The sequence below is a fragment of the Canis aureus genome, chromosome 12, assembly GCF_053574225.1.
Source record: "Canis aureus isolate CA01 chromosome 12, VMU_Caureus_v.1.0, whole genome shotgun sequence".
Classification (NCBI taxonomy): domain Eukaryota; kingdom Metazoa; phylum Chordata; class Mammalia; order Carnivora; family Canidae; genus Canis; species Canis aureus.
The window spans coordinates 7,006,840-7,019,167 of NC_135622.1; the positions used below are offsets into that span (position 1 = coordinate 7,006,840).

The 12,328-nt window shown below is 39.5% G+C and overlaps 1 protein-coding gene and 1 long non-coding RNA gene across 3 annotated transcripts in view; one reads left to right on the top strand and one right to left on the bottom strand.

The window, feature by feature from the left end:
* Positions 1–649: 649 nt before the first annotated feature.
* LOC144280488 (uncharacterized) lies at positions 650–9,109 on the bottom strand. Its single transcript, XR_013348894.1, has 2 exons — positions 8,796–9,109; positions 650–7,221 (listed from the first exon to the last, which is right to left on the bottom strand). It is a non-coding gene; the product is annotated as an uncharacterized LOC144280488 (long non-coding RNA).
* The window catches only part of FMO5 (flavin containing dimethylaniline monoxygenase 5), a 32,912-nt gene continuing 29,578 nt past the window's right edge, over positions 8,995–12,328 (top strand). The window contains exons 1-2 of one of the 2 annotated variants that reach the window (XM_077842575.1): positions 8,995–9,148; positions 9,576–9,748. In XM_077842575.1, the coding sequence (XP_077698701.1) occupies positions 9,614–9,748 (135 nt within the window). In that variant the 5' untranslated portion in view covers positions 8,995–9,148; positions 9,576–9,613. Of the gene's footprint in view, positions 9,149–9,192; positions 9,332–9,575; positions 9,749–12,328 lie in introns of those variants that run through there. The other variant, XM_077842576.1, reaches the window with a different exon arrangement.

The window sequence follows — 12,328 nt, forward strand, 5'->3', positions numbered from 1 at the left end:
AAGTCAACCGGAGAAAGACAATTATACGGTTTCATTCATATGTGGAATATAAGAAACAATGCAGAGGATCATGGGGTAGGGAGGGAAAATTGAATGGGAAGTCGTCAGAAGATAGGGAGAAAAGTCAGGAGAGATTCTTAACTATAGGAAACAAACGGACGGTTGCTGGAGGGGAGGAGTGTAGGGGTGGGGTAATTGGGTGATGGGCATTAAGGAGGGCATGAGATGTGATGAGCACTGGGTGTTATATGCAACTGATGAATTATTGAACACTATATCTGAAACTAATTATGTACTATATGTTGGCTAATTAAATTTAAATTAAAAAAGAAACTAAATATGATATTTTTAAAGCTAAAATTAAACATATTCAAAAAGAAAAAAATATATAATTGATTTAAGTAATTGGAAATAAAATAATGAGAAAATATATCCCATGTAAAAAGTAACCATATAAAAATTGATGTGGCTATATTAATAACTGTCAAAGTAAATTTTAAGGAAGAAATGAAAAAAAGAAGGAAATTTATAATAATTAGAAGATTAATTCCATAGGAAGAAGACATAATCCTAAATGTGTACATACCTAACAACATAACTTCAAAATTTATGAAGCAAACAATGGACAGAATTGTATGGGAAAGAAAAATTTAGAATTATATGTGGAGATTTTAATGTCTCCTCAATAATCAATAGAACAAGCAGACAAAACATTGGTGAGGATATAGAACATTTGAATAGCAATATCAAGCAACTTAACATATCACTTGCAGAACACCATACTTAATAGCTACAGGTTACAGTCTTTTCAAATGTATATGAAATATTGAATACAATATGCCCCATTCTAGGCCATAAAACTAGTAATCACTTTCAAAGGATTAACGTTATACAAATTACATTCTCTAATGACAACAAATTTAAACTAGAAATCAATAACAAAATATCTAGAAAAACCAAAATCATGTGAAAATTAAGTCACTTCTACATAATCCATTCATCAAAGATGAAATTACAGTGGAAGTTTGAAAATATTTTAAAAGGAACAGTTATTAAAATACAACATACAAAAATTTGTGGATGTAGCTGTAATAGTTCTCAAATGGAGATTTGATAAATTAAGTATCTCTACAAGCTAAAAAAAGAGCAAAGTAAAAAGAAGGAAATAATAAATATAAAATCAGAAATTAATGAAATAGAAAAGAGATATAGAACAGAGAATGTCAATGGAGCCAAAAGACAGTTCTTTGAAAAGATTTAAAAATTGACTTAATTGATCAAGGAAAAAGAAGAATGAGAAAAACAAATATCTAATATTAGGAATGACAGAGGTAATATCACTCTAGATGCCACATATTTTAAAGGAATAATAGGAAGGGAGTGTCTGGGTGGATCAGTCAGTTAAACATCCAAACCTTGATATGGCTCAGGTCTCGATCTCAGGGTTGTGATATCGAGTCCTGTGTCAGCTCATTGCTGGGCATAGAGCCTACTTAAGATTCTCTCTCCCTATCCCTCAGCCCCTCCCCCTCTTCATTCCCATGCATGCACTCTCTCTCTCTCTCTCTTTCTCTGTCTCACTCTCTTAAAAAAAAAAAAGATGTCACGAATAACTATGTTAACACATTTGACAACCTATATGAAATAGGCAACTTTCTAGAAAAACACTACTTACAGAAACTGGCACAAGAAGAGAGAAAATTTGAATAATTCTCTTTTAATGAAATTAAAACCATAATTTAAAACATTCCAACAATAGAAACACCTGATCGATCCAGATGGCTACACTAGTAAATGCTACCAAACCTTTAAAGAAAAAAGATCAACGATTCTATACAGAATCTTTCAGACAGGCCAGCATAACCTTGATATCAAAATCTATTAAGGACATTACAAGAAAAAAAAAAGTAGAGCAATATCCCTTTAAAATATAGATGGAAAAAATTTCCATCTAAGTGAAATTTTAACAAATCAAATACAATGTTATATAAGAATTACACACATCATGGTTATGGGAGTTTATTCTAGAAAGACATAGTTTGCTTAACATTAAAAAAAATCATTTAAAGGGCACCTGGGTGGCTCAGTTGGTTAAGTGTCTGCCTTTGGCTCAGGTTATGATCTCGGAGTCCTGGGATTGAGCCCCACATCAGGCTCCCTGCTCAGCAGGGAATCTACTTCTTCTTTTGCCTCTCCCCCTACTCATTCTATCTCTCTCAAACTCTTCTTAAAAAATAAAAGTAAAAAATCAATATAATTTTAACAATAGGATCATGTAAGTAGATACGGAAAAAGTATTTTATAAAATTCAGCCCCATTCATAATAAAAATTCTTAGCTAAGAATAGAAACTTCCTCAATTTGATAAGATAATTTGCCTAAAGCATACAAATCACATCACACTTAATGATAAGATAGTGAATATTTCTATCATCACCACTTCTATTCAGTACCATAATAGAGATCCTAACCAATGCAATGAGGAGAGAAAAAAATTTAAAAATAATAAATTTGAAAAAAAAAACAGTAACCCATTATTCATAAATGACTTGATTGTATACATAGACTATCCAAGGAACCTATAAACTCCTGGAAGTAACAAGTGAGTTTAGCAAGGCTATGTAATACAAAGTCAATATACAAATTGTATTTCTTCATACTTGCAACAAACAAATGGAAGATGAAAATGTAAAAACAAGAGGCACCTGGATAACTCAGTGGTTGAGCATCTGCCTTTGGCTCAGGTCGTGATCCCAGGGATCCTGGGGTCCTGGGATGGAGTCCTGTGTCGGACTTCCCAGAGGGAGTCTGCTTCTCCCTCTGCCTATGTCTCTGCCTCTCTCTGTGTCTCTCATGAATAAGTAAATAAAATCTTTAAAAAAAAAAGAAAATGTAAAAATAATTCCATTTACAATAGGATTTTAAAAATAAAATACATAAGACTAAATAAAATGTGCAAGATTCCACAGTGAAATTTATGAAACAACACAGAGAGAAATCAAAGACCTAATAAAAGGAAAGATAGTCTATTTTACAGATTAGAATATTCAATTGTTAGGATGTCTGTTCTCCCTAGGTTGGTCTACGTATTCAATGTAATATATATATATATAAAATTTTAGAAGAGGGTAAATAATTAATACAATATGGTATAGGTAAAAGTATAAACAAATAGATCAATGGGGTTAAGTTATAAGGATAGAAGGATAAATAAATAGATCAATGTAACAGAACAGAGTCCAAATATAGGTTCACATGTATATGACCAATATGCCGCATACAAAGACACCAGTGCCATTCAAGGAGGAAGAAAAGTCTTAAAATAAATGCTGCTGGAAGAACCCAATATTCAGATAGAAAGAAATTCACCATGACCCTTACACTTATTCCATTCATATTAATTTAAAATGGATCATAGATCTAAATTTAAAAATCATCTAGCTGGAAACACAAGGAGCTATAGGAGCTTAGGATACACGAAGATTTCTTAAATGGTAGCAAAAAGTACTAACCATAAAAGAAAAACTGTTAAATAGATTTCATCAAAATTTAAAACTTCTCATCAAAAGACACAATTAAGAAAGTGAAAAGTTATGTCAGAGACTGGGAGAAAATATTTGAAATGCATAGTTCTGCAAAAGTATCTGTAAGCAGATTACACAAAGAACTCTTAACTCAATAATAATACAACCCAGCTTTTAAAAATGAGCAAAAGATTTTCACAAATGCTTTGCAAAAAAAAAAAAAAAAAGATACACAAATGACCAAGAAATTAAATAGAAAGAATTTCAACATCATTAGTCATCAGGGAAATTCAAACTTAAAACCCCATGTAATATCACACACCCACACAAATGGTTAACAGTACCAAGGATTGAGAAACTATGTAACTACTGGAACTTCCTTATGTTGCTAGTAGCTGTATAAAACTTCTGAAAACTTCTGCATTTTCAAATAGAATTAAACATATGACCCAGCAATTCCACTCAGGCACACTAGTAAAATGAGAGTGATATGTTCCCTCACACACACACACACACACACACACACACACACACAGACTTGTACAAGAATGAAAGGCCTTCTTCATGACACCAAAAAGTGAATTAATCCAAATGTTCATAATAGAAGCAATAATAAACAAATTGTATATTCATAGGGGAAAAAAAGAGCAAACTACTGATACATGAAAACCACTTGGGTAAATCTTAAAAACATTAAGTTGTATAATGATTCCAAGCACAAAGCATACATACTGTATAATTCTATTATTTATTCTTTTATTTTTAAATAGACTCCATGCCTAGCACAGAGCCCAACTCAGGGCTTGAACTCAAGACCGTGAGATCAAGACTTGAGTCAAGACCAAAAGTTGGATGCCCAACTGACTGAGGTACCCAGGTGCCCCTACTATATAATTCTATTTAAATGAAGTTCAAGAACAAGCAAAACTACTGGATGTAAACTAGACTTATTGTGGTCATTTCCCAATATAATCATTGAATCACTATGCTGTATATCTAAAACTAATATATGTCAATTATATCTCAATAAAGAAAGACTATCCGCATCCTCTCCAACATTTGTTGTTTCCTGCCTTGTTAATTTCCCCCATTCTCACTGGTGTGAGGTGGTATCGCATTGTGCTTTTGATTTGTATTTCCCTGATGGCAAGTGATGCAGAGCATTTTCTCATATGCATGTTGGCCATGTCTATGTCTTCCTCTGTGAGATTTCTGTTCATGTCTTTTGCCCATTTCATGATTGGATTGTTTGTTTCTTTGGTGTTGAGTTTAAGAAGTTCTTTATAGATCTTGGAAACTAGCCCTTTATCTGATATGTCATTTGCAAATATCTTCTCCCATTCTGTAGGTTGTCTTTGAGTTTTGTTGACTGTATCCTTTGCTGTGCAAAAGCTTCTTATCTTGATGAAGTCCCAATAGTTCATTTTTGCTTTTGTTTCTTTTGCCTTCGTGGATGTATCTTGCAAGAAGTTACTGTGGCCAGTTCAAAAAGGGTGTTGCCTGTGTTCTCCTCCAGGATTTTGATGGAATCTTGTCTCACATTTAGATCTTTCATCCATTTTGAGTTTATCTTTGTGTATGGTGAAAGAGAGTGGTCTAGTTGCATTCTTCTGCATGTGGATGTCCAATTTTCCCAGCACCATTTATTGAAGAGACTTTTTTCCAGTGGATAGTCTTTCCTCCTTTGTCGAATATTAGTTGACCATAAAGTTCAGTGTCCACTTCTGGATTCTCTATTCTGTTCCATTGATCTATGTGTCTGTTTTTGTGCCAGTACCACACTGTCTTGGTGATCACAGCTTTGTAGTACAACCTGAAATCTGGCATTGTGATGCTCCCAGCTATGGTTTTCTTTTTTAATATTCCCCTATTTGGGGTCTTTTCTGATGCCACACAAATCTTAAAATAATTTGTTCTAACTCTCTGAAGAAAGTCCATGGTATTTTGATAGGGATTGCATTAAACGTGTAAATTGCCCTGGGTAACATTGACATTTTCAAATATTAATTCTTCCAAACCACGAGCATGGAATATTTTTCCATCTCTTTGTGTCTTCCTCAATTCCTTTCAGAAGTGTTCTATAGTTTTTAGGGTATAGATCCTTTACCTCTTTGGATAGGTTTATTCCTAGGTATCTTATGCTTTTGGGTGCAATTGTAAATGGGATTGACTCCTTAATTTCTCTTTCCTCAGTGTCATTGTTGGTGTATAGAAATGCCACTGACTTCTGGGCATAGATTTTGTACTTTGCCACACTGCCAAATTGCTGTATGAGTTCTAGCAATCTTGGGGTGGAATCTTTTGGATTTTCTATGTAGAGTATCATGTCATCTATGAAGAGGGAGAGTTTGACTTCTTCTTTGCCAATTTGAAAGCCTTTTATTTCTTTTTGTTGTCTGATTGCTGAGGCTAGGACTTCCAGTACAATGTTGAATAGCAGTGGTAAGAGTGGACATCCCTGTCTTGTTCCTGATCTTAGGGGAAAGGCTCCCAGTGCTTCCCCATTGAGAATGATATTTGCTGTGGGCTTTTCGTAGATGGCTTTTAAGATGTTGTAGAATGTTCCCTCTATCCCTACACTCTGAAGAGTTTTGATCAGGAATGGATGCTGTATTTTGTCAAATGCTTTCTCTGCATCTATTGAGAGGATCATATGGTTCTTGCTTTTTCTCTTGCTGATATGATGAATCACGTTGATCGTTTTACGAGTGTTGAACTAGCCTTGCATCCCAGGGATAAATCCTACTTGGTCATGGTGAATAATCTTCTTAATGTACTGTTGTATCCTATTGGCTAGTATCTTGTTGAGAATTTTTGCATCCGTGTTCATCAGGGATATTGGTGTGTAATTCTCCTTTTTGGTGGGGTCTTGTCTTTTTTTGGAATTAAGGTGATGCTGGCCTCATAAAGCGAGTTTGGAAGTATTCCGTCCCTTTGTATCTTTCAGCACAGCTTTAGTAGAATAGGTATGGTTTCTTCTTTAAACGTTTGATAGAATTCCCCAGGGAAGCCATCTGGCCCTGGACTTTTGTGTCTTGGGAGGTTTTTGATGACTGCTTCAATTTCCTCCCTGGTTATTGGCCTGTTCAGGTTTTCTATTTCTTCCAGTTCCAGTTTTGGTAGTTTGTGGCTTTCCAGAAATGTGTCCATTTCTTCTAGATTGCCTAATTTATTGGCGTAAAGCTGCTCATATGTTTTTAAAATCGTTTGTATTTCCTTGGTGTTGGTAGTGATCTCTCTTTTCTCATCCATGATTTTATTAATTTGAGTCTTCTCTCTCTTCTTTTTAATAAGGCTGGCTAATGGTTTAACCATTAGAGATGTTTAACATGTAAACATCTCTAATGGTTTAACCATTAGAGATGTTTAACCTGTTTATCCAGTGAGGCCACTGTGAAGCTCAGTGGGGTTTGTTTATCTTGTGAGGCCCCAGGAGGAACTACAACAGTGGTGGCGGCCAGCTCCCCAGCCCTGGATTCATCTCCCGCAGTAACTACCAAGCTCTCTGTCTGCAGGGCCTGGATGCTCCGGTGGCGGGGCTGCTGATCTGCTCAGCTCCGGGCAGGAGCGTCCTTGCTGTCCTGGGCCCTCCCGGCCTCTGCCTGTCCCCGGGGGGAGGCCGGATCCTGGGCTGTGTCCCAGCGCCCTGTGCTCCCGGCCGCGCAGCCCCTTCCGCGTGGACCTTCTGCCGGAGCCACCTAAAATTACATTTTAAAACATTAGGTTTGGGATCCCTGGGTGGTGCAGCGGTTTGGCGCCTGCCTTTGGCCCAGGGCGCGATCCTGGAGACCCGGGATCGAATCCCACATCGGGCTCCCGGTGCATGGAGCCTGCTTCTCCCTCTGCCTGTGTCTCTGCCTCTCTCTCTCTCTGTAACTATCATAAAAAAATTAAAAAAAAATAAAATAAAACATTAGGTTTTGGGGATCCCTGGGTGGCTCAGCGGTTTGGCGCCTGCCTTTGGCCCAGGGCACGATCCTGGAGTCCCGGGATGAGTCCTGCATCAGGCTCCCGACATGGAGCCTGCTTCTCCCTCCTCCTGAATCTCTGCCTCTCTTTCTCTCTATGCCTATCATAAATAAATAAATAAATCTTTTAAAAAAATAAAATAAAACATTAGGTTTTAAAAGTTATTCGTGCATTGTTCTGAAATTGTGATATTGATTCAGTAAGGGAGAGATTAATATTCAGTCTATAAAAGTATTCACCTGTTTTCCTATATCTAGGCATCTGGAGTGCATTCAAAATTATCCTGATTTACAAATAACTCATTTATAAGTTAAACTGCCTGGGTTGCATCCTTGCCTTTCCACTTACTGGGAAAATGGAGGTGATGATAGTACTTGCCTTATGGGATTGCTAAGAAATTATATGGGTTCATTCCCACCAGGTTCTTTGAACCATACAAGTGAGCCCTTGAGAAATGATAATTACTGGTCCATGAAGGATACTTTGGGGGTGAGCCCAGCAGGTCAAAACCCAGGGCTGATGTTACTGACATCATACCATCTTGACCCAAGTTGACTGAGGGAGTAGGAAGAAGGTTAAAAAAATAGTGGGCATCCACAAATCTCTCAAAAAACCCCTCACATCTGTCAAAACAGACTCCTGGGTTGGATAAACCCTAATTTTGACTCGGTGTGTGATAGCTTACATCCATTACACTGGCCTATTCTGCATGATTTTATATTTGAAAAAAATTAAATTCTATTTTAAAAGTGGATATTTTATGTTTTTAATTACTTATTTGACTGTGTGAGAGAAAGCACTTCAAAAAAAATCATTAATTTATTTGAGAAAGAGAGGGAGAGCACCCAAGGGAGGGGCAGAGGGAGAGAAGCAGACTCCCTAAGCAGGAACTCTAGGTGGGGCTGAATCTCAGGACCCTGAGATCATGACCTGAACCAAATGGAGAGCCCACCCTCAACCACCTGAGCCACCTAGGTGCCCTGAGAAAGCACTTTTAAAAAGTATTTCTGGGAATGTCTGGATGGCTCACTGGTTGAGCGTCTGCCTTCAGGTTAGGATCTCAGGGTCCTGGGACAGAGTTCCCCCAGGGAGCCTGTTTCTCCCTTTGCCTATGTCTCTGCCTCTCTCTCTGTGTCTCTCATGAATAAATAAATAAAATCTTAAAAATAAAATCTATTTCTATTTTATTGAAAGTATCTGTTTGTGTTTGGTCTTCTCTGCTAAACTATAAGCTCCTCTAAGTAGAAATTCCCTGAACCCCAGCAGCCAGCTTAGAGCACCAGTGTTTTAAGTAAATTCCTACCAGCAGCCAGCAGCCTGGAACCAAAGAGCCAATCTGTGAGGTGAGAGTGGGGTGGAGACGGAGATGAGGGCACTGGGATCTGTTTTAACACATCTTCTGAAAGGTAGATGTTCTTCGTTTAAGCTTTTAGAGCACGACTTGCTTTGAGTCTGTTGCTAGTTTCTCCGTTCACCAGGAGGAGTTTGTCACTTTAAGGCAGATAGCAGGAAGTTCAAAGTGCATACTCTGGAGCGGGGAGGGACCAAAACACAGGGTCGCTCTGTCTCTAGAGAGGGTAGCTGAGCATCCGGGCAACTGCGACCCAAAAACAGAGGTTGTAGGATTCTTTTCTGCCCAAAGCAGGTTTGGCTCAGGTAATAGTCTCGCTGGGGGAGGGAAGGGGTGCCGCTGAGTGGCAGGGCTTTGGCTGAAAGGAGGTGGAGAGGAACAGCTCCCTGCCATTGGCTGTTGCTGTTTACACTTTGTTGCTTTATATTTCCTCAACAAGAGCCAAAAGTGCAGATTAGCCTCTGGATGGCAGCTGAAGGATCGGCCAGGTGCTGCGGGAAAGGCAGTGCAGCCACCACAGCAGGGCTCTCGAGCTCCTGGTCTCTCAGACGCAGGGCTCCCATATCCCTTGCATAGCAATTCCCTATGGTTAGGGGGACCCCAGAATCTGACTTCTCCCAAAGCACTTGTCACGGCATTTATCTGGAGGATGCCATGGTCAAGGTCTTTCTTTCCTGACATGTGTTAGCTGATATATGCTTTCTGTCTTTTGTCATTTTTTTTTTTTGACAGATTACATTGATCCAGCCTGGTGAAGATATCTGGAGACCATGACCAAGAAAAGAATTGCTGTGATTGGAGGAGGTGCTAGCGGGCTCTCCTCTATCAAGTGCTGCCTAGAGGAAGGCTTGGAGCCAGTCTGCTTTGAAAGGACTGATGACATTGGAGGGCTCTGGAGGTTCCAGGTAAGTCTCCTGGTTCTTTAATACTTGGAACCCTCACTGCTACTACATGCCCAGCAGGAGAGTTAGTCTGAAACCTCAGGAGCATCCCAGGTGTAATTTGGAAGTGATCCCCTTCGTGAAGGGCAGAGAGAGACCCAGAAAAGAGGCAGCCACTCCAGGTTGATAGGTGGCAGGTTTATCTTATTTATTTATTTTTTTATTGAAGTTTGATTTGCCAACATATAATAGTATAACACCCAGTGCTCATCCCATCAAGTCCCCTCCTCAGTGCCCATCACACAAACCATGAGGTGGCAGGTTTAAATAAACAAAGGAACTTACATGTGAGGCTTGTTGTGGGCAACTGCAAGGCAAGTAGATCTCCACACCTGCCATTTTAAAAACTTTTATATTACAGGCTGTAACTGGGTTCAATCAGCACCATCCACATGGTCTCCCCACCACCCCACTAGTAAGGCAAGTAGAATGTACATTCCAAGAAGTCTCTGAGGATCAAGCTCTTGGGTTAACCTGTGGTCACATCCTCTTGATGACCTTCCCCCATCATGTCACCTCTCCTGACCAGCTTTTACAATGTCACACAACCCCCTTTTCTGCAGTGTCCCCTGAGAAGTAAGCAAGGGGTTTTGCTATCATGGAGGTGGCCCATTTGGTGTCTGTCTGTCTGTGTGGTAGTCGGATACCACAGCAATAGGGTAGGCACATGCAAAAGAAAACAAAGATGAAGGTAATGATTCCCCAAACAATGTTTTTCCACCAAGAACCCCACGCTCCCAACCACTGATTTATTAAGTTCGCCAGCTGGGGGTTGGATCACTCAGGGTATTCACAGATGTTCTCATGTAATTTAGTAAAGGTGACATATTAGCAGATTCCTCAGGTATGAATGCATAGTGTTCTGTTTGGATAATGGCATAGGTGCCTCCTTTTGAGGCAAAAATAGTGCCCAAAGCCATTCTGTTTTGGAGGACAACTTTTCTCACTAGAGATATTTCATTATTCAGTAAGGACCAGTTTTATTGGTTATCATTTAATGCTTGCTGGGTGAATTTACTAAGGGCTTAAATATGTGCTATAACATCCACCGAGCCAATGGAGGAAACAATGACAGCAGCCAAATAATCCATGTCAGTGAAAGACACAGCATGCCCATCAAGCCTTGAGGTGAGGGAAATTGGCAAATATTGTTACCATGGATGGGGGGAATTCTCTCCTATGCAAAGGGAAAACCCAGGGCGCAATAGTTCAACCATCTAGGTAGGAGCCATGGCCAAAAATTTGTCCCACACAATCACTAGACCCCTTTGGGAGCTACCTAATAAATACCTGGGTGGTATGACCAGTTAGTGCCAAACCAGTCATTGTACTTTAGTATGACAGAGTGACTGACTACATAGTTCCAGTGATATCCATCTTATATTCCTGGTGCAGTTTTGTTGATCCTGTTTAGAATGACTTTTTCTTCCCAACATAGGGATGCCTGGGTGTTCACATGTCCCTAAAGCCATCCCAGATCTGACTCAATGATGGCATTTCTAGGACCCTCCCAGTTAGCGGGCTAATGGGCTACCTGTGTAGTTTGGTTGACAGAAAAAGAAGATCCATGCCCAGGGTTATTGATAGTCTGTGCCACAGGCCAGGTTTCTGGATTAGTATTTTAGTATATCTGGAGAGTATTAGTATTATCAGATGAACCAAGAATGCTAATCCTAGCTTATTCTTCCTTAATGGACTGCTTTAGGGCCTTTCAGTTTCTTTCTTGGAGGAGTGATACTCACCATGGCAATCCCGAAGAACTAGAGAGGGGCAGCTGCCCACATAGCTATCAGTTGGATTGATTTCTTTGTTGGACATAGGAATGAACCCACTGTAGAAAGGAATTCCATCAGGTGCCTATCCTGTAACTGGATACCAAAGGAGCCTCAGAGTTTAAGGTCAAAGAGATATTTAGTAGGAACTTGTATGGGGAGGTGTTTCTCTGCTACAAGAATGGCAAGGCCTGATCTTTAGATGTTAGTGTGGCTACAGTTTTAGGAATTTGACCAGGTCACATATACCAACCATGTTGGCCAGGGGAGGCAGCACTCTCAGATGTGAGTTGGGATAGGGGTGGGATATGCCAGACCAGAAATCCCCATCTTCTCCCCCTCTTTTCAACAGATCTAGCTTGTAGTAGGGCAGTGGGATCCCAGTGGAAATTGAGTAGTTCCTCCTTACCCAGGAGTACAAAGTAACTCACCTATCCCAGCAGAATTTCTCACTGCAAATTTCAGTAGATAATGCCTTTCTCAGAGTTTGGTGTTCTCAACAGCACAGCATGCTGATCCTTGGTGAGCACTGGGGCAATGTCTGGGTTCTGCAACCTCCATACCTTTACAGTATTGAGTGCCTTAGCAGGGCCACGGCACTGGGGCCAGTCTGGCATATGGGGTAATAGGACTTACTGGTTGATCATGCAAACATGTTAAAGTCTGAGACAGTACTTTAGTCTACTTGGCCAAAATGTTTTTAAATGGTAGTAATTTCATCTCTTCCTATAATATCCCTTTTCCTTTCTACCAACTGCTGCTTGGGGGTTCT